Source organism: Alligator mississippiensis, chromosome 7 (genome assembly GCF_030867095.1).
Source record: "Alligator mississippiensis isolate rAllMis1 chromosome 7, rAllMis1, whole genome shotgun sequence".
Taxonomy (NCBI): Eukaryota; Metazoa; Chordata; order Crocodylia; family Alligatoridae; genus Alligator; species Alligator mississippiensis.
Genome location: NC_081830.1, coordinates 17779879 through 17800050, shown reverse-complemented (window position 1 = coordinate 17800050; position 20172 = coordinate 17779879). Strand labels below are relative to the sequence as shown.

Genomic DNA, 20172 nt, shown 5'->3' with positions numbered 1-20172 from the left:
GTTCCTGAGGCCCCTATCCTTTTGGAGGGAGAGAGGAGACCCTGTTCTGTGTGGGCGCACGAGACGGGACCACCGTCGCTCGTTCCTGAAACTCTGTCCGATGGATGGCCAAAGCGTCCACTGCTGACACGGGATCCTGGGAGAGAAGCTTGTTTTTTTGTGAACTGGCCGTGTTTGCAGCTCTTACCCCTTTTAGCAGGTAGGTAACTGTTTCGCTCATGTTTTTTTGGCTTTCCTTCTTTCCAGCAAGGGGGCTTAGCAGACTCCTGAGAGGGAGCGTAGGATGGGGGTTCCCCTGGGAAAGTATGGGAGGGCCGAGGCCACTCCAAAATCAGGGGTGTGCAATGGGTGCTTTCTGTCCTGTCTGCTTGGGCAATAGGTTCTAAAGCTCAGTAATGGCTTTAAAGGAGCTGTAGGGATGAGCTAAATGAGACTTTATGTCTTTTCTGTATTTTCTAGCAACACCCAGCGTGGCAAAATTGTCCTTAAGGCACAAGGCAGCAAGGCAGTCTCGAAGCGGGAGGCGTCAGAAAGTGAACGCCGTGATGGATGGAGCAGTCGATGGGAGGCAGTGCTGTGCGATACATGGTTTTCACGAGGGCCATTTTTGTTTCGGGCACCAGGCCCCATATGCCCAAGCTTCCCAGAGAGGGACTCTTTTGGCAAGCAGCCGAGCCAGTTCTTAGGCAGCAAAAGCGTGGGGGACCCTAGGTGCAGGCACGCACTCCTGAAGGTCTTCCCTTTTTCCTGGCGGACAGCGTCTTGACAGGTGCTGCCGCAACATTGCAGACCTTATCCAGCCTGCGTGTGCGGACACCAAAAGGTCTGGACTGTTTTTTGGAAGGCGGGAGCCAGCTGTGAGGCTGGACAGACTTCAGGCAGCGGGACTAAATGGGTTTAGGATGCATGTGAAGAGGAGGAATGGTCCCGGCTCTCTTAAAGGAAAGAGAAATGTTGGGCTTTATTGACAGTTGTGAAAAAGGAAAAGGAAACCTGTCTCTAAATCTGTTTCTCTGCTTCTGTTGCCTTGCAGGGCCAGGGCTGAGCAAGGGCCTGGTGGCACTCATTGCCAGTGCCAGCGTGCTAGCTGCCGGAGCTGCGGGAGTGTTGGCCTGGCAGGCGTACCGCGGGGCAGCGGGACGGCATCACAGCCATAAACCGGGGAGAGTGGCGCGACAGCCACCAGCAGCATCTGCGCAAGGTTTGGGGCGACGGCAGGAGGCACAGGTAGGGGCACTTGCCACGTTTATGGCTGTCGTTGTGGTGCGCGGAAGCCAGAAAGCAGAGACGCAGGTAGCACCGTTGTCTACAGGCAGGGCCGCAGAGGAGCAGGCTGGCGTCTCGAGCGGGCAGTGCGGTGTCACAGGCGAGCCGAGCTTCAGGCCGGCGTCGGTGAAACTGAGGCAGGGCAGCAATAAAGTGGCAGTGTTTGGAGCTTGTTGCATGTCAGAGGTAGTGGTGTTGTTGGTCTTGTGGTGGGAGCAGACTAGTGTGCCTTGACAGTTTGGTTTGGAGCCTTTTTTATTGAGTGTTTGGGTGTTGTGGTAGAGAAGAGAGGGAGCGGAGAGGTTTTTTTGGCTGTTGCAGTGGTGGGTGTAGAAGAGGGAGCCCCAGGGGTGAGAACAGGCCAGGCTGCAGAGCAGTGGGGAGGGGGTCTGGGACTTAGTATATTTATTAGAGGAGCAGGTGCTCGTGGTGCGGGGGGATGCCATCTCAAAGCGAGATGGGGACTTGGTGGGGGGGGGGGAAAGGGGGCTGGGGAGGGTGGCCTGCACCCCTGGCTCTGGCTGGCCTCATTGGGGCCAGGCAGCAGCAGCCTGCAGGGGTTGTGTGGGGCAGCCAAGGCACCCCACAGCCCCTGCAGGCTGCCCTGCAGGGGCTGCCTCTGCCCCTCCCACCACCCCACAACTCACTTGGGGGGACCACCAGTGTGGCCTGCTGCTCCACTCTGGCCTCTTGGCCCCCAAGAGGGCCCCGGCACTTGGGCACCGCCCTGAGTCCAAGAGCACTGTGAATCCATAACACACCAGCTGCAGGACAGCTGGACAGAGGAGAGAAACGCAGAGGCAGAGAGCCTCCCCCTGTTAGAGGAGAGGGGAAGCGCTCCAGCACCTGACTGCCTTCTGGCTCACATGTTGCTGCACAATCACTCGCACATGCTGACCCTGCCCTCCTAGGAGCCCCCTGGGCCTGCTTTTCTGTTCTCTGCCCCTTGCGCTGGATGATGCCACCTGCAAGCATCCCACAAGTCAGAGCAGGCTTCCCCTCAGCTGACCTGGAGCAGGCCTCATTCCTCGGAGCAGGCCCTAACCACCACCCCCTTCCTGTCCCTGAGGCCTGAGACAGGACACAGCACCCCAAAGTATGGCCAGACCTCTGCAGCCACACCCACAGCTTGGGCACTGCCAGGCTCCTGGTTCAGGCCCCTGCCCAGAGCCAAGCTCTGTCCGTGCAAACAAGTCGCAAACCCATCACTTTCACACTGGGACAGACACCCCTTGGCCAGCCTGGGAGTACAGACCGACAGCAAGGCAGGTCCACACAGAGAGGCAAGACAAAAGCCTGCTTACAGGCTGGCCTCATTCTACAAACAAGGTGCCACTCAAGCAGCTGAAACCCCTCCGGCATTTCAGTCCAAGCCACCTGAGCACATGCCTCACCTGAGGACACCCAAGGCCCTCAGCTGCCTCAAGCACCCACACACCCCACCAGGGACACTGGGTCTCTACACTCTGTGGGCTAGCCAGCCACACCAACTCCCACCTGCCCCCCACACACAAAGCTCCCCACCCAACACCGACTGCCACAAGCCCCTGCACCCGCTGCCCCCCGCCTGAGACCCAGTCCGCCCGACAGCACCACAGGCCCAGAGTTTGCCCTGCTGCAGAGCACCTCCGCTGTGACCGCCAGGCTCCTACACGCTTCACCTGTTCCCCCAGCACAGTGGGGACAGCCTATTCCCAGAGCCCACAAACAATCCCCCCCCCCAGAACCAAGGCCCCCACACGCCCTGGGAGGCCATGCCCCCTCCAAAGACAAAGCAGGTCAGGGCACTAGCACACCAGCCCCCCAGCCCAAGAAGACCCCCCTTGAGCCACCCCCACTAGGGGCCGCACCCATGGTCCCTAGACCCTGACTCCACTGCCTCCCGTTAAGCTAACTGCGCTTTATCGTGCATCAGCAGACACATGACAAACAACCCAGGAGGCGATACTGCCCCTCTATGGGGCGCTGGTCAGACCACAGTCGGAGTACTGCGCCCAGGTTTGGGCACTGTGCTTTGAGAGGAATGCGGACCACCTGGAGAAGGGCCGCTCATATGATTAAGGGCATGCAGCCCAAGCCCTACGAGGAGAGACTGGGACACCTGGACCTCTTCAGCCTCTGCAAGAAAAGGCAGAGAGGCAATCCTGTGGCCGCCTATCCATTCATCCTGGGGGGCACCAAAGGGAATTGGTGAGGCTCTACTCACCAAGGCGCCCCTGGCAGTCACAAGAAACAATGGCCACGAGCTAGCAGAGAGCAGATGCAGACTGGACATTAGGAGGAACTTCTTCACAGTTAGAGTGGCCAAGGTCTGGAACGGGCTCCCAAGGGAGGTGGTGCTCTCCCCTACACTAGGGGTCTTCAAGACAAGGTTAGATAGGCATCTGAACCCAGCACACTTTCCTGCCTAGGCAAGGGGTCACACTCGATCTAGTGAGGTCCCTTCCAACCCCAGCATCTATGAATCCACAGCCTGCACAGCAATCAGCCAAGTCAGCCCCCACAGCCCACCAGCACCAAGCAGCACACCTCCCCCTCCCGTCCAACACAGCAGCACCAGGCCCCCCCAAACCTGCACCACCTCAGTTCACACCCACTCCACTGGGCTGGGGCTGGGCAGTGGGTGTTGCAGCAGCTTTCACAGCCCTTCTGCCCAAGCCAGAGGCACGCCCCCCCCCGCCCCCCATCCCCTCCCCAGGCCTCACCCAAGCGGGGCAGCCCTCAAGGCACCCCTCACCACTCCCAGCAGCACCCCAGCCCCACACCCACTTCACTGGCCTCCTCCAAACCCTTGCTCAGGAAGCACAGGGGCCACAGCATCCACGCTCCCACCTTCCCCCAACTCCTCCCAGGGACTTGCCTCAACTCAAGTGCCCCGCCCCGGCCCCCCCTCTCAGGGCCACCCCCAGCTGCAAACCAGCCCCCACGGAGACCCCCCTCTTTCCCATTTTCCCTTTCCCTCCCCTCCCCTGACAACTCAACATTTCCAAGCGGGCCGGGCCAGGCAGAGCTGCACCTGTGCCACAGCTCCAACTCCACCCCTCTCCAGTCAGCACCAACACACTTCACTGGAGTCAATTTGCAGCAGCCTACAGGCCTCCTGCTCCTCCCCCCAAAACCAGAAAGACTAGAGGGCTCTCCCGGCAGAGGCCACGCTACACTGCCCCCCGCCTCCCGGCACCTTCCTTTACCTCAGCCCAGGGTGCCCAGGCCCCAGCACGTTGTGCAGCACCAATTTCTAGGGCGACAATTCTAAGTACCGCCCGCACCTACTTGCCCTAGACTGGCACCATCAAAACCCCATTGCCACAGATCACACGTTGGGAACTGCTGCCCCAGCTCACTCTGCCCTCCTCCCATTCAGGCCCTCGCTCAGGGCCAGGCAAACAAGTCACAAGCCCTACCTTTCACATGCCCACACCCATGGCCATCGCTCTGGGACAGACGCTTCTCGGACAGCAAACGCCAGGCAGCCCAGGAGGAGCGGCACGCTGCAAAAGACAAGGGCACACAACACAGAGCTAAGACACCACCAGACAGGCCACTTACAGGCAACTCCCCACTCGACCAGATGCCACCACACCTGCACAGGAACACCAGGGACCCAACCACCTGCCCTGCCCTGGCACACCCCAGCCCCTCACCCACCCACACTCATGTCAAGCACACAGAGCGTCATCCCCCCCTCCCAGGCTCTAGCACCCCACCACTGCCAAGTCAACGACCCCCCCAGGGGCCAGCCACACACCCTACCCCACAAGCACCCCTCACACACACACACACAGAGCTCCCCAGCCAACACCAAGGCTGCAAGCACTTGCACTGCTGCCCCCCACCTGGAAGCCAGCCCTCCCGACAGCACCCTCGCAGCAACACACACCTCACGTCCCCCCGGCATGGCAGGGACAGCCAGCTCTGCCCCAGAGCACAGACACAATACCCCACCACCACCACAACCAAGGCCCCCACATGCCCTGGGATGCCCCACCACCGAGGAAAGCCCTGGACACTGGCCCCCCAGCCTGCAGGGCCCACAGAGGCCCAGCTCAGGACCCACCCCAAGGCACCGACTCCACCGCCTCCTTCCTCAGCCCACACGGCCCTCCCACCCACCCACCCACCACTCCACACTGCCACCCCGTGCCCCCCCAACACACAGCCCACTGTCACCAGGCAGCACACGCCACCCCCTGCCACTCCTGTCCAACACACCAGCACCAGGACCTCCCCCACACACAGGGCCTGCACCACCTTCCCCGCTCCACTCGGCTCCACACACCCAGCCCGGCACCACGGATCCTCACAGTCCCCCGCAGTCCTGGGTCCAGGCCTCCCCCAAGCAGGGCAGCCCTCCAGGCACCCCTCGCCACTCCCAGCAACCACACACACACTCTCTCTCTCTCACTCTTCCCAGGCCTCCAGAGCCTTGCTCGGGCAGCCCAGGGGCCCTGCCCTCCAGCCCCCAAAGGAGCACAGCCTGGGCGCAGCATCCACGCTCCCGCCTTCCCCCAGCTCCTCCAGGGGACCCCACTCAGCTCCCCTCCCCAGGCCCCCCCCGGCAGCCCACCAGCCTCCACAGGGACCCACACAGGCCACCACAGCAGCCCTGTCCCTCCCCGGCCCAGGGGCACCACCATCCCCCCCACCCCAGACAAGGGGAGGGCAGGCTCCACAGCTCCCCCCTCCTGCCCCCAACTCCATGCCACCTGCAAGGCCACAGCACCTCCCCCCAACACGCTGCAGCTCCTGCCCCCGCTCCCGCTCCAACACATCAGGGCACTCATGCACCGCAGCACAGGAGGCCTCCGCACCCCACATTCGCCCTCCCCGGCACCCGGGCGGCCCTGCCCACGCAGGGCACCCAGGCCTCAGGGACTCACCCACCCTCAGCAACCCCCTGCCAGGACCTAGTGCCCACCCAGCTGGCAGCCTCCCCCTGACGCTACAGTCACGGGTAGAAAGGTAAGAAAGGTTTGTTGACTGCACGCAAACACAACTATGCGTAGTAACAGAACAAACAATGACAGACAAGAACAAATTGCGTCGGCTACTTATCGGCACTCCCCTCCCACGGACGACAAGTTTCTCTTTCCGCAAAGCTCGGCAAAGTCGCGCGTCCCTGATCAGCACCACCTGAGAGGCGACAGGAAGGACCCTGGCGTTCGGTCCTCGGGCTCCTCGAGATCCACGGGCCCACCGATCCAGGCCGATGCCTAACTCATCCTTTTGATGGAGCCGTCTCTTCCTTCGCAACGCTGACCAGACGTTTTGGCCCATTTCTAACTTCTGAGCCGGGCCGATAAGCGACAACCACGCAGCCTCGTTTTACCTCGACTGTCCATAGGCTGACTGATAGCGGCAGGGGCCTTGCATGCCTTTGCTACGGTTAACTGTACCTACGCCGCGGGGCCTGGCTACTTCCGGCCTTTGCTACGTTTACTGGGCCTGACTTTATACGAGACCCCACTACAGCTTACCTTGTAATTAGGCTCTTAGCAACACTGTCTAGCGTCACATCTCAGCAAACAACAGGAAAACACTCGGTCCCCTCTTCCCAGAGCCTGCAGCAAGCACCTTGATCGCACAGACAGCCTTTCAGCTGTCACACCCCCCGTGTCCCCAGCGCCACAGGGCAGCAGGCCAGACCCAGGGACAAAGGTCCCCGGCAACCGGCTGCCTGGAAAGAGCTCTCCTGACTCGGTGCAGACCCCACAAGCCCACCACCCCCGACAGCCCACGCCAGCCCTTTGGCCCCCGTGCCTCTCCCGTGCCCACCCATGGACCCTGCCAACGAGACAGAGCCGCCCCCGCCACCTTTCGCCCTGGACAAGTTCCACATCTCCCAGGAATACGGCTTTCTGCTCCCCGATCCACAGGTAGGCCCCCAGCCCTCCCTCCCAGGCACAGGCACAGGCAGCCCCAGGGGGCACCGCCAGGGCCTCGGCACCACCCAGGCACAGGGCTGGCAGCCTGCGGTCACAGCAGCCAACGAGCTCCAGGGCACGCAGAGCCCCCCCCCAGGACTACAGCCCCAGACTCACCCCGAGCCAGGGGCCATGGAGACCACCCCTGACCTGCCAACACAGGGCACACGCCGTGCACCCCAAGCCTGGCCCCGGTAAAGGCCTCGGCTCCCCTCAGCCCTGCTGGGCACACCTCCCTCTCGGCTCCGTGCGTCTCCCTGGCCTCCCGCCGCCAGCCCCGCTCCAGCTCCCAAGCCAGGCACGCAGCCACTTTGGCCACGAGCTCCTGGCCCTCCCAGTCGCAGGGAAGCCCCTGCCCACAGCCAGCTCCAGGGAGCGTGCTGGGGGGCAGGCCCAGCCACAGCCCAGCTCCGCTGGGGGCCCAGTCACCAACTTGGTCTGCTCCTCCGCACCCTGCTGGCCCTCGCACCCCGCTGCCTCCCCTCCGCTCTGCCAGCACCCGCTCCAGCTGGCCACCCCCGCTCCCCTCCTGCTGCTTCTCTCCACAGACAGAGCTGCCCGCTCCTTATGGACCCTGGATGGACCTTGCCCGCAGCTTGCCTCACCTCATCGCCACCCGGCAGCTCCGCGCCCACGTGCACCAGGTGCCGCCTCTCTCCCGCCACCCACGGCAGAGGCCGCAACATCCTGCCAGCTTCTGGCACGCGTGGCCATGGAGCCAGGCACTCGCGCCCTTCCCACTTGCCTCCCACCAGACCTCTCCCACAGGCCGCCCAGGGCCGCCGCCTCTCCCCCGGCTGCCCAGCCCAGCGAGCCCGCGCAGTGCAAGTCCAGGTCGCTCTCCCGGCAGGAGCCACATCACCCCTGGCACTCCTGCCAACGGCCAACAACCTTCGCCGTGGCTCTGGCGAGAGTGGCCCAGGCGCTCCCGCACCTTCAGCTGGCAGACACCAACATGCAGGCATACCTGGCACCTCTCCCCCCAATGCCACGGCCCGCAGCACCCCAGGGAACACCAGCCAGGTCTCTGTTTGGCCCTCTTGGCCATCACGGCCGGGGGATGCTTTGACCAGCCACTCTTTAGCAGGCGCCGCAGCTCAGCACCGCACAGCTCCACGGGCACCGTGACCTGCGCCTGGCCCGCCTGGTGCTCAGCTTCATCACGGCAGGCTACGTGTGGCAGGATGGCGAGGAGGGCCCGGCCAAGGTGAGAGCGGCTCGCTGTGGGCCACACACGGGCCCGGGCCCAGAGCGGGCTTCAGCGCTGGGACGCGGCGCGTCGTGGCCCTCCAGCTGGCCCCCCTCTCCCCAAGCCGCCTCTCTCACAGGTGCTGCCACAAAACCTTGCCGTGCCCTACTGGGAAGTCTCGCAGCGCCTCGGCCTCCCGCCGATCCTCCTGCACGCCGACCTCGTGCTCGCCAACTGGAGGCGAAGGGATCGGGCCGGGTAAGGTGGCACAGGGCCCCCGAGAGATCTCTCTGCTCACGCGCCCTTCACCTAACTGCCTTGTCTTTCCCTTTCCTGCCCCGCGACGCCGGACCCCCGCCAGGCCCCTGGAGCTCGGGTAAGCGGCCCAGACGCCTCCCACAGTCCTTGTGGTGGGCAGCCTCTGGCCTCTTGGGGAGGGGCCCCGCCTCCACTGGCCTGCTTTTGGGGGCCCAGTCCCCAACACAAGAGCATGGGGCCCCACCAGCCTCGTATGTGCTCCTAGCAGGACAGGGACCGGGGCAAGGGGCGCTGCCACCCCGCATGCACCTCCAGATGCAGAGCAGACCAGAGCGGGACCGCCGCCCCATGGAGCGCAGCCCAGCCTCACGGCCTCTTTCTACCTTCTCCCCACTCAGGAACCTGGACCCCATCGTGTGGCTGCCGGGAGGAGAGAGCCTGAGGGGCTTCGTTCTCGTCACCATGCTGGTGGAGAAGGCAGCCGTGCCTGGGCTGCAGGTACCGTTGGGCCCGCGCCAGGCCCGGAGCACAGGACGTGGCCCCTCGGCCCGGTCCAGCCCCGGCCGTCGCTGCGCCCCAGCCCTCCCCCTAGCAAAGCAGCTCCCCTCTGCCCTTTCCCTCTGCCCCCCAGAGGGGAAGGGCAGGGGGAAGAGTCAGTCGGCAGCCCTGTCGGCCCCCCGCCGTCACGCAGAGCCTAGGAGCCATCGCAGACAACGAGGGCCAGCAGAGACTTTGTGTAGCCAGGCAGTACAAACCGCCCAGGTCAGAGATGCCACCAGCTCTCGGGGCAACTTGTCCCGAGGCTTCGCCAGCCTCCTTGCAAGACCATCATATCACTAACATCTCACTTCGACTTCCCTCGCCGCAACACGAGCTGGTTGCTTCCGGGCCTCTTGCCCGCCGCCGCAGCACGCAGCCCCGCTCCCTCCTCTTTCTGACGCCCCTTCGGAGACTTAGTTGCGGGCTGCTACTACAGCCTCTGCCAGCAAGTCTCCTCTTGTGCTCCACTACGTCGGCCCAGTTCCCTCAGCCTTTCCCTGCAAGGCAGGTCCCTCAGCCCCGCAAGCCATTCCTACTGCCCCCCGCTGGACTCTCCGCTTTGCCCCCAGCCTTCCTGTAGCGGGGCTGAAGTGGGGTGGGGGACCCAAAACTGCCTCCCGGACTCAGGAGGTGCCCTCGGGAGCCCCAAATTGCAGGAAAGAATTGCTTCCCTAGACCAGCTGGCCATGCTCCTACCGATGCGGCCCGGGATGCCGTGAGCCTTCTCGGCGACTAGGCCCAGCCGCCAACTCCTAGTCGGCTCCCAGGCCGCTGTCGCCCCCGGGTCCTTTCCCGCAGAGCGGCTGCCCGGGCAGTCGGCCCCCAGCCTGCCCCGGCGACCAGGCCGGAGGGCTCCAGCCCGTGGCCAGGGACTCTGTGATGCCCCGCTCTCCTGACTTCTCTCCGGCAGGCCATCGCGGAGGCGGCCCCTGCCATCTGGCAGCCCGACAGGGAGACCCTGCTGCGAGCCCTGGCACAGCTGGCGACAGCCCTCGGGGCTATGACCGAGGCCTTGAGGCTGATGCACGGTGAGGACAGGCTCCCCTCGTGCCTCTGTCCCTATGGCGGGCCTTGCCAACGGGGTGCCGCCAGGCAGGTCCCCGCCGGGCCCGGCCGTGGCCTGCAGCACCACACCCCCGGCCCCAACCAGCTCTGCCTTGCCCCTGCTCTCCTAGATCACGTGGATCCAGACACCTTCTACACCACAATCCGCCTCTTCCTCTCTGGGTGAGCGCCCATACGGGCCATGTGTCTGCTGGGCCGCTGTCCACGGGGGCACGGAGGGGCTGCCCCAGTGGGGTCTGGCCAGGCTGCCATGAGTGCGTCGCAGCGGCAGCAGGGTCCTCCCAAGCACGGGGGGCTGACCTCCCCGCGAGGCCCGGGCGGCTCGGGAACCCATCACCCCGGGGCCACTCGCTCCACAGGCCCCGGGACTCCACGGCCGGCCGAGCACGGTGGAGATGCCCCGCGGGGTCGGCCCGCCACCCTGCGCCCGACCCCGCAGGCCTGGGTCTCTGGAAGCAGGGGTGCTGCCAGGAGTGGAGGCTTGGGTTGGGTTCTCCAGACCTCGCCTCAGCCTGCCCGCCTCCCACCACAGTGTCTCATCACCTCCTCTGCCCCACCCAGGTGGCGGGATAACCCCGCAATGCAGGCAGGGCTACTCTACAAAGGTGTGTCGAAGCTGCCGCAGGAGTACTCAGGAGGCAGCGCGGCCCAGAGCACCGTGCTCCACGCTTTTGACGCCTTCCTGGGCATCCGGCACCACGAGGAGAGCTGTAAGTTGCGGCCGTCGCAAAGGTCAGGCCCGTGCCCTCCTGTTGAGGCACGCACGGGCTGGGCTGGGCACTGGCCAGGGCACCCTCGCACCTCTCGGGCTGTCTCTTGCAGCGGCCTTCCTGCGCCGGATGCGCGACTACATGCCCCCCTGCCACAGGGCCTTTGTGGAAGCGATCCAGGCCTTCCCTCCCTTGCGGGACCTGGTCCTCTCCTCTGGGAACGAGGTGCTGTGCTGCGCGTACAATGGGTGCGTGACCGCGCTGGCTGCCTTCCGCACGCACCACATCGCCGTCGCGACCAGGTACGTCGTCACGGCCGCCGCCAAGACAAGCCGAGGCAGCCTCCCGCGGCTGGCTTCTCCCTCCGGGCCGGAGCAGCGGGGCACCGGCGGGTCCCCCGTCCTCCGCTTCCTCAAAAGCGTCAGGGATGCCACCCGTGAAGCCCTGCTCCACGTTTAGACATTTCTCTCGGACAACACGTCACGCGTAATAAAGCACTCACGCTGCACGCACGGGTCCGGGCCTCTCCGCGCCGTCGTCCGGCACGCACAGGGCGTTCCCGGCCATTCCCCCGCCAGCAAGAGGCTCCCCGCTCCTCGAGGTGCTGCCATTCACCCCACGAGCCGGCCCAGGCCGCGGTCACGCTTGGCCTTTGGAGGACTCGGGAGAGGGGTGAGGACTGGGGAGGGGGCGAGCAGGGGACTCGCCTGTGAAATGCACCTCGGGCAACTGACCCAGGACGGCTTCCTGCTCACCCTCTCTCTCCATATATACGTCTTCTCCCTGTCTGTCTGTCTGCCCAGCTGTCGAGCTAGCTACCTAGAGCGGCCGGGTGCACCCCCAAGGCACCGGGGGCTCGGGCTCAGCCCGCCTCGCACCAGCACCGGCCTCAGCAACATCCGCGCCGCGGCCCGCTGCTCCTTTCCGCTCTGCCCCGGCCCCGGCCCCGCTGCTGCAAGGTCCTGTCCGTGCTTCCTCAGTGCCTCATGGGCGCCTGCATCAAAGACGCAGGACCATCAGCCTCCCCGCGTTCCTCCCTAGGCCGAGGTCGTGCACCACTGCCACGAGCGTGGTCTCTGCGCCAGGGCCAGGGCAAAAGCAGCTGCTACAGGGCCGGGACACCCACAGCGTCCCACAAGGCGCAGCAACTGGCTGGGCAGTCCGCCTCAAGATGGGGCTTCTTGCGCACTCCTAGACCGTTGCAGGCTTCAGCATCTCCGGGACCCGACCCCCCCGCCGGTGGTGACCCCCCTTGCCCACCCTTCCTCTTTCACGGGGGGAAAGGGGATTCGGTGGGTTCACGTCTCTGTTTGGCTGGATCGCAGCCCCCAACAGTGGGCAGACCCGGCGCTGGGGGCTTTCTCTTTAAGCAGTGGGTGGAAAGGCAAGTCGTAGGCTCGCTGACTTGGGCACTCGGGCGCTGAGCGAGAGGAGGCCGCTTGCTTACGTCGCTCGCGCACCTCTGACCAGTCCGAACCCCCACCGTTAGGACTCAGACTTTGGGCAGTCAGGATGCCGTTTGCCCCCTGGTCAGATGGATACAGACTGGAGGGAGGGAGGGGGGTGTCCTTCCTCTGCAGCAGGGGCACAGCCTCTGCCTGGGGTCCCTCAAGTGTCCATCAACAATCTTTTAGAGATGCCGGACCTTGGCGGCTGCGGTGCCCTCGCCAGCTCCCTCCAGCCCTGCTTCTCCATGACGCCAGGGTGCCAGTACCTGGCAGCTGGCCCGGCAGCCCCACATCCGCCACCGGCCTCGCCGGGCATTTGGTGAGGCCCGTGTCTCAGCGCACCGGTCGGCCTCGCACCAAAAGGCCCACTCTGTCCCAGGGCCTCCGAGCCTCCCCGCAGTTCGCTTCAAAGGGCAGGCAAATAAATACACTGCCCGAGACGGAGCCAGAAACACCCACGTCACCGAGGAGCGGAGCTCCGGGATGAGGTCATGACTGCTCGGCAAGCCCGGCCTCCACCGCAGAGATGATGATAGTCATTAAGCTGCAAGCAGACGTGGTGGGAGCCGGGGAAGGCCTCGGCGGGGGCAGATGCCATGGCGCGGCTCCCGCCGGGCAAGGGCCGGTTCAGCCATGGCAGTCGGGCTCTTGCAGCTCCGCCACCATGAGCCACCTCCCTCCAGGCCGATGCTCGCCGGGAAAGTAGTCTTGCGCTGCGGAAGAGCCCCCGCACAGGGCCGGGCGCACGTTCCCCGACGCATGTGGCCCGGCTGAAGGCGAGCTGGGCAGGAGAGGCCTGGCCCTGCCACACATGCCCGCAGAAGGCCGCACCTCTCCGTCGCACCTCTGCTGGCCCCGCACGACGCAGAGCAGGCCCTGTCTGCGAGGCGCTCCTTCTCGGGAGCTGCCCCGCGCCTCGGCTGGGAAGGGCGGCACAGGAACCCAACGCACGGATACACCCTGCGAGCAGGAGTCCCTGGCCGGCCATGCTTCACCAGGCAACCTTCCCCCTCCAACGACAGCTCGGGCATCTCCCGCAGCCCTCGAGCTGCCTTCGGCCAGGCTCCCATTCCAAGGCTGGGCTCGTCCCCGCTCCGCAGGTGCAGGGCACCACCTCCACATCTGCCCGTGCCCTGGGGCACGAGCCAGGGCTGCACACCCAGCCCCCGGGTCAGGCTACAGACAAGGCTCCTTCGTGGGTCCCTCCAGCCTGGCCGGCGGCCGACTTGCAAGATGGCCCTTCTCGCTGCTCACCCGCAGGGGAAGCTCCCTGCACGCCTGCGCGGAGCATGTCCAACGTCACACGGCACACCTGGGCGCCCCTTACAGCCCGCCTTCTGGGAACGGGAGGCTCCTCCCTAGCTTGCTCCGGCGCCCCTGTGTCTGAGGTCAGGTGACACCCGGGGGCCCCCAGGCTCAGGCCTGCACATAGGATGCCCGCCACAAGGCTTTGGGCAAATCTGAGCCCCCCCGGCGGAGGGGGTTTGCCGGCCGTCGGGCCACGTATGGCTCTGGACGGACTCGTGGATTCGGACTCGGCATGGCCCGGAAGACCAAATCGTTTGTTACATAAAAAAACCCACCCAGCTGGGGCTGCGCCACTCCACCCGCAGACCAGGGACCCAGCCTTGGCGGCATGAGGCTGTTGGCCCACCCAGGTTCCCGCCACAGAGCTGTGCCAGAGGGCTCAGGACTCTTTTCACGGGCGGGCAAACCCTTCCAGCGGCCTCGCGCTCCCCTTCGGGGCCTGGTGGCACACACCCAGTGCTCCCAGAGCGGCACCTCCCTGTCCATCGGGCGGCAATCAATCCCCCGATGGTGCAGCCAGGGGTGTTCCCCGGGGCTGATAGGACGTCTAAGAGGGCTTGGCTCAGCTCCGCGTTGGCCAGGCCACGTGGGTAGTCTGAGGTCCCCCGCATTTTCCACACCCGCCTGGCAAACACAGCACTGGCAAGGACCCGAGGACAGCGACTCCTACCTCTCACAGTGCCAGCCCTGGGCCTGAGAGTGGAGCAGTCCATCGGCTGGTATTTAACACGGGACCCCTGAGCAGGATTTGCATGGGGTGTCTCAGGGTGGGTAAAGAGGTGGGTGAACGGTGCTGGCAGGGAGGAGTTGTGCTATTCAGGGAACTTCCCCCAGGGATCCAGATGGATCCTGCAGCAGGGAGGAAATGCCAAGAGCTCTGCTCATGACAAGGTCCCTTTGATGGGTTTGCGGGGAGCTATCCTGGGGTTGCACTGACCTGGCACAGCACAGAGCTCAGGTCCGGGGATGCTTCTGAGTGGTGCAGACTGTCTCGGACTGACGGGACCTGCCCCGATCACCACATGTGCTGAGCCCCTGCTGGGAGGTTTCTGGACATCCAGCAACTGCGAAGGTCTAGTGCTGAGCTCCCCTGGGTGGGTTTCCTCTAGCTCTGAGGTGAGATCAGTTCAGTTCTCATGAGTCAATGAAATCAGCAGTCCCAGCTCCTGTGAGGGCAGATGAATGAGATTTGTGGGCACAGGAGGGTGTAGATGCCTGAGAACTGATGTAGAAGTGCCACGTCCTCTGGATGCCCTTTGGCCCTCACAGAGCTCCCCTTTTGGGGGGCAATCTGACTGCCTGCAATCACGTCTTAGTGTCCTTGCTTATTCGTTGCTCCTTCCATCGTTCGAAGTCCTTCCCTTCCTTAGTGTTGCGGTCAGGGACAGGGACATTTGACTCTTCACTTGTATCATTATCATTATACCAGGTTGTATCAGTAATTCCTCTCTTCAAATGTCCTGTTATGACTTGACGTAGGTTATGTCACCCAGAAAAAAGAGCTCAGATTGAACCCAGTCCAGACACTGTACTGGGGAATAAATGTCAACCTAGAGCTCATTTAGGAAAGGGCATTACTGGAGGAGTGCAAGTGTCTCAGTGTTCCCCCAGCAGGCACCTGCCCAGCAGGAAAGCCAGCACCCAGAGCAGCCAGAGATCTCCTGATCCTAGAGAGCTCAGGCTGGGCAGGGTGAAGAGGGAGGGACTGGGCAATGGGGAGATGGTTTGAAATAGCTTCTTATAGAGAGAAACCTGCCGTTTAAAGTCCTGCCTGCTGTCGGGAAAGGGCAGACCAGGCAGCAGCATCCCAGAAAGATGTAACAAGGGCTCTAAGTCACCTCCCCATCTGCACTCAACCCCATAATTCCCAGCTGCTTCAGCAGGCTGGAGGGAGGCTGTTGGATATCCCTGGCAGGCTCCGGCCCTGCAGCTGAGAGAAGGAGAAAGGAGAGGTGTATCCAAAACCTGCTCTGGGCTTCAGGTTGCCGCCTCAGAGCTGAAGCCTTCCCTGGGGACTGGGGTTTCCTCTACATCAGTGCTTCTCAAACTATCTGATGTGGCGGACCGGCAATTTTTTTCCCAGTGGGCCAGGGACCAAAGCCCCGTTCAGCCGGTGGCAGCAATGTGTGTAACAGCGCTACACAAATGCAGGACCAGCTGTTTCTTTCTATTTCCTCACCTTGCACGACGTGACGTCACCTGGAGTGTGGGAACATATGAACTGTGGTGCTAGGACATATCAGTGTTATGCTTCTGAAAATATATTTCTTTCTTTCCTGGCAAATTGCTGTGGACCAGCGCCTGGTGGCTCGCGGACCTCCACTTTGAGCAGCACTGCTGTACATGACTCTCCTTGGTTCATGCATGGTTTGTCCTCTCTCTAGGGCAATGGGAGCTCCTTGGAGAGCTCCCTGGCTTCATCTCAAGGGAGACTTGTCTGCAGGCTCCTGGGTGCTGGCTCCAGGGGCTCTTCCTCCCACCAGGCCTGTCCCAGGATGGTTGGGGTGATGGGGCCTGAGCTTGGGATCTTCCCCTGGAGTTGGAGCTGTGCAGTGCTGGAGGGGCAGGCAGGCCTGTTTGGGTTGGGGCTTGGGCTGGCCTCAGCTTCTTCCCGTAGTTAATGTTGAGCAGGGACAAAGTGCAGGGCAGGAGCCTGAGATTCTTGTTGCATGTCCATTCAGACTCTGCTTCCAGTTTTTCTGCAGCCCTTGTTCTTCCCTGTGTCGCCGTGTCCCCAGATATGGCATGTACAGAGCAGAAGTGTGTGTGTGCATGTCACCTTGTCTCCCCTACACTAGCAGCCCTCTGGGGTTTGTTCAGCGGCCAAGACTGTGGCTTCAGCCCTTGGCTGGGGACAGGCTTGAAGAAGGCAGGGGTAGAGCTGTGCCTTATAGACTAAATACTCACAGGTGCCAACATCTTGGTAGCTACAGGTGGCTTCATTGGATGCTAGGTAGGGACTTCAGGGGAAGCACAGCTGCAGGGCCCAGAGCCAGGGATTACAGAGCATCTCTGGTGTCAGTCAGTCCTCCTTGAGGAGTGAAGCCCCAGATCCTCGCAGGCCCTGGTATCCCCAGGCTGGAGATCCCACCCTGTCTGTAGACCCTGGGAGTGTTAAGGGTCCCATCTGGGATGGGACTGGGCTTTGTGTGTGTGCCCAGTAGCTGAAAAACCTCCTTTACAAATGGTCCCACCCTTTTCCACTTGGAAGTGATTACGATGTTTGCCCAAGTGGTTCTGATTCCTTCAGAAATTGTGGCCCAAAGCCTCTTCCAGGCCTCTGAATATCTCCAGTCTTTTATTTGTAGGAGAGCAGATGTGCTCCATCTCCTAGCCTGCTCCCCTTGGAGATGCTCCCTCGCTATGATAACCTGGGCAGGTCTTTCAGGGGGTGTAATTTCTATGAACTTTCACAGCCCTTAACACTTTTTGGGCATTTTGACACATGCAAGTGCTACAGTGCTAGGTGCTTTGAAAAGTGCCTGGCACTGTGTCGATTCCAGTTGTGTAAGCAGCAAAATGGGGAAGCAGGTGTGTGTGTTTTTGGTGGGTGGCCAGCAGTGAGGGTGAACAGCGGTGTGAAGCAAAGCCCCGTGCAGCAGCGGGTGATGGTGCCAAAGCTTGTTCAGCTCCAGCCTCTTCCTCCCCCAACATCCTGAGCTGGGTACACCCCACTCTGTCAGGGCTGCTGCTGCCACTGGACCTGCTGTCCTCCTGTGACATGCACTGAGAAGGAGCTGCCTGGGATTTCCTGTGACCTGGAGCCATGTCTGCAGAGTTGGGCCTGGGGGTGGCTTTTGTCAGGGCTCCTGGAGTGGAAAAGAGTATAGAGGCTGGGGTCTGTTCTCCCCTGTCTCCCCTCCTGCCTCTGTGCAGGGCTGTGCTGTGCAGGGTGGCTGCCTCCTCCTGGCATCTTAGAAGGGAGGATCTGAGCTGGAATTTTGTATTGCCATGAATAGGGTTTGAGTCACTGTGTGTCTCCGGCACAGTAATACAGGGCTTTGTCCTCAGGTTTGAGGCTGCTCATCTGCAGGTACAGCATGTTCTTGGAGTTGTCTCTGGAGATGGTGAATCGCCCCTGAACAGCCGGGGAGTACCACTGGCTGGATACATCACTGTTAATTGCACCCACCCAGTCCAGCCCCTTCCCAGGAGCCTGGCGGGCCCAGTGCATGTAGTTGCTACTGAAGGTGAACCCAGAGACATCCAAAGATAGAGAGTCCACATCCTCTCTGGGTAACCTAGTTCAGTGTTTTACTACCCTCCTCGTGAGAAAATTCTTCCTAATAGCTAACCTAAAATTTATTTGCTGCTATTTGACACCATTGCTCTTTATACTGTCATCTGCCACTACTGAGAACAGTCCAGCTCAGTCCTCTTTCAAATCCCCTTGGGGTGGGGGGTGCGAAAACTGAACACAGTACTCCAGATGTGGCCTCACCAGTGCTGAATAGAGGGAAGAATCACTTCCCTTGACCTACTGGCAACACACTTAGCAATGCAGCCCAGTATGCCATTAGCCTTCTTGGCAACAAGGACACTCTTCTGGCTCATATTCAGCTTATTTTCCACTGTAATCGTACAGTGCTTTTCAACAGAGGCACTGCCCAGGCAGTCAGCCCCCAGCCTGTACTAGTACTTGTCACCTTTCTGTCCTGAATGCAGGACTTTGCATTTGTCCTTGTTGAACTTCATGAGATTCATTGTGGCCCAATCCTCCAATTTGTCTAGTTCATACTGAATCCTTTCCCTAACTTCTAGCATATCCACTACTCCCCCCAGCTTGGTGTCCTCTGCTAACTTGCTGAGTGTGCCCCCTATGCCATCTTCCAGATCATTGATGAAGACATTGAACACAACCAGCCCCAGGAACAACCCCTGGGGCACTCTACTTTATACCAGCTGCCAACTAAACCTCAAGCCTTTGATTATTACTCGCTGAGCCCATTGCTCCAGCAAGTTTTCTGTCTGACTTACTGTTCTTTCTTCATCCCATACTACCTTATCTTGCCTGGGAAACTCTTGTGGGAGAGAATATCAAAAGCCTTGCTAAAATCTAGGTACATCACATCCACCCATCTCCTCACATCCACAGAGTTGGTCATTTCATCATAGAAGGCAATCAGGTTGGTCAGGCATGACTTGCCCCTGGTGGATCCATGCTGACTGGTCCTAATCACCTTTTTCTCCTTCAAGTACTTAGAAATGGATTCCTTGAGGGTCTGCTCCATGATTTTTTTTCCAGTCAGGCTGACTGGTCTGTAGTTCCCTGGATCCTCTTTCTTCCCTTTCTTAAATATGGGCACTATGTTTGCACTTCTCCAATTATATGGGACCTCTCCTGATTGCCATGAGTTTTTAAACATGATGGCCAAAGGCTCTGCAATCACATCAGCCATCTCCCACAGCACACCTGGGTGCATCCCATCCGGCCCCATGGACTTGTGCATGTCCAGCTTTTATAGGTAGTCCCTAACCTGTTCTTTCAGCACTGACGACTGCTCACCTCCTCCCCAAACTGTGCTGCCTCATGCAATAGTCTGGGAGCTGACCTTGCCTGTGAAGACTGAGGCAAAAAAGGCATTGGACACTTCAGCCTTTTCTGCATCTTCTGTCACAAGGTTGCCTCCCCCATTCAGTAAGGGACTCACACTTTCTCTGATTCTCCTCTTGCTACCAACATACTTGTAGAAAATCTTTTTGTTCACCTTCACTTCCCTTGCTAGCTGCAAATCCAGTTGTGCTTTGGCCTTCCTGACTTCGTCCCTGCATGCCACAACAATACTCTTATACTCCTCCCTAGTTGTTTGTCCAAGTTTCCACTTCTTATAAGCTTCCTTTTTGTGATTTAGTTTACTGATAAGTTCCCTGCTCAGCTCAGCTAGTTTTCTGCTGTACTTGCTAGTCTTCCTTGAGTGCCCTCTGTCTGGCTGGCGTTGAGCATCAGGAGTCCTACTAAAAGACCACACAGACCCGAACTTGCCGAGGTCTAAAAAGAGCAGGATAGGGAAAGGTCTGGTGCTTTCCCTAATGTTAGCCCCAGGATCAATGCTGGATGAGCACTCGGTGACGATCAACCAACACTTCTGCCTCCTGGTCAGGACAACCCATGAAGGTTTCTGTGCTCTCGTACCAAACAGCTGTGTCCTGGGCAGAGCCCTCATGCTCTCCGAGCCCCAGGACCCTGTGCACAGGCAGCGGGGGGCCCACATGTGGGACGGCCTTGCCTACAGATTATGTTGAGCACCAGGAGGCTGTTGGAGGGGTTTTGGGGGCCCTGATCCCAGCAGGGCAGAGTGTCCTGGGTCCTTCTCTCTCCGTATGTCTGGGGTGAGGAGCAGACCACTCCGATCCGCAAGGGAAGGGGCTGATTTCTGAGATGGCTCCAGCTCTCGCTGAGATGTGAAATGCTTTTTGTCTCTGCAATGCCCAGCAGAGGCAGGCGAAGTTGTTGGTGAGTATGC

General features: G+C 61.4%; 2 protein-coding genes across 3 annotated transcripts in view; both read left to right on the top strand.

Moving 5' to 3' along the window:
• LOC102559746 (disintegrin and metalloproteinase domain-containing protein 20) overlaps nt 1-1697 on the top strand; it is a 39759-nt gene extending 38062 nt beyond the window's left edge. Inside the window, exons 23-25 of the mRNA XM_059730641.1 lie at nt 32-199; nt 460-588; nt 1034-1697. Coding sequence (XP_059586624.1) covers nt 32-199; nt 460-588; nt 1034-1500 — 764 coding nt within the window. The 3' untranslated portion in view covers nt 1501-1697. The remainder of the gene's footprint in view (nt 1-31; nt 200-459; nt 589-1033) is intronic.
• A 4287-nt stretch (nt 1698-5984) lies between these two features.
• Nucleotides 5985-11460, top strand: LOC106739382 (indoleamine 2,3-dioxygenase 2). 2 transcript variants are annotated; one of them, XM_059730646.1, is made up of 10 exons: nt 5985-7142; nt 7739-8397; nt 8519-8642; nt 8741-8755; nt 9036-9135; nt 9269-9399; nt 10088-10205; nt 10353-10404; nt 10804-10952; nt 11065-11460. In XM_059730646.1, the coding sequence occupies exons 1-10, from the start codon at nt 7044-7046 to the stop codon at nt 11409-11411; spliced, it is 1794 nt and encodes a 597-aa protein (XP_059586629.1). In that variant the 5' UTR covers nt 5985-7043; the 3' UTR covers nt 11412-11460. The 2 variants fall into 2 exon arrangements, with proteins under 2 accessions (XP_059586629.1, XP_059586630.1); XM_059730647.1 differs by lacking the exon at nt 9269-9399 and having other exon boundaries at nt 6097-7142; nt 7739-7834; nt 8278-8397; nt 8519-8637.
• The last annotated feature ends 8712 nt before the right edge of the window (nt 11461-20172 follow it).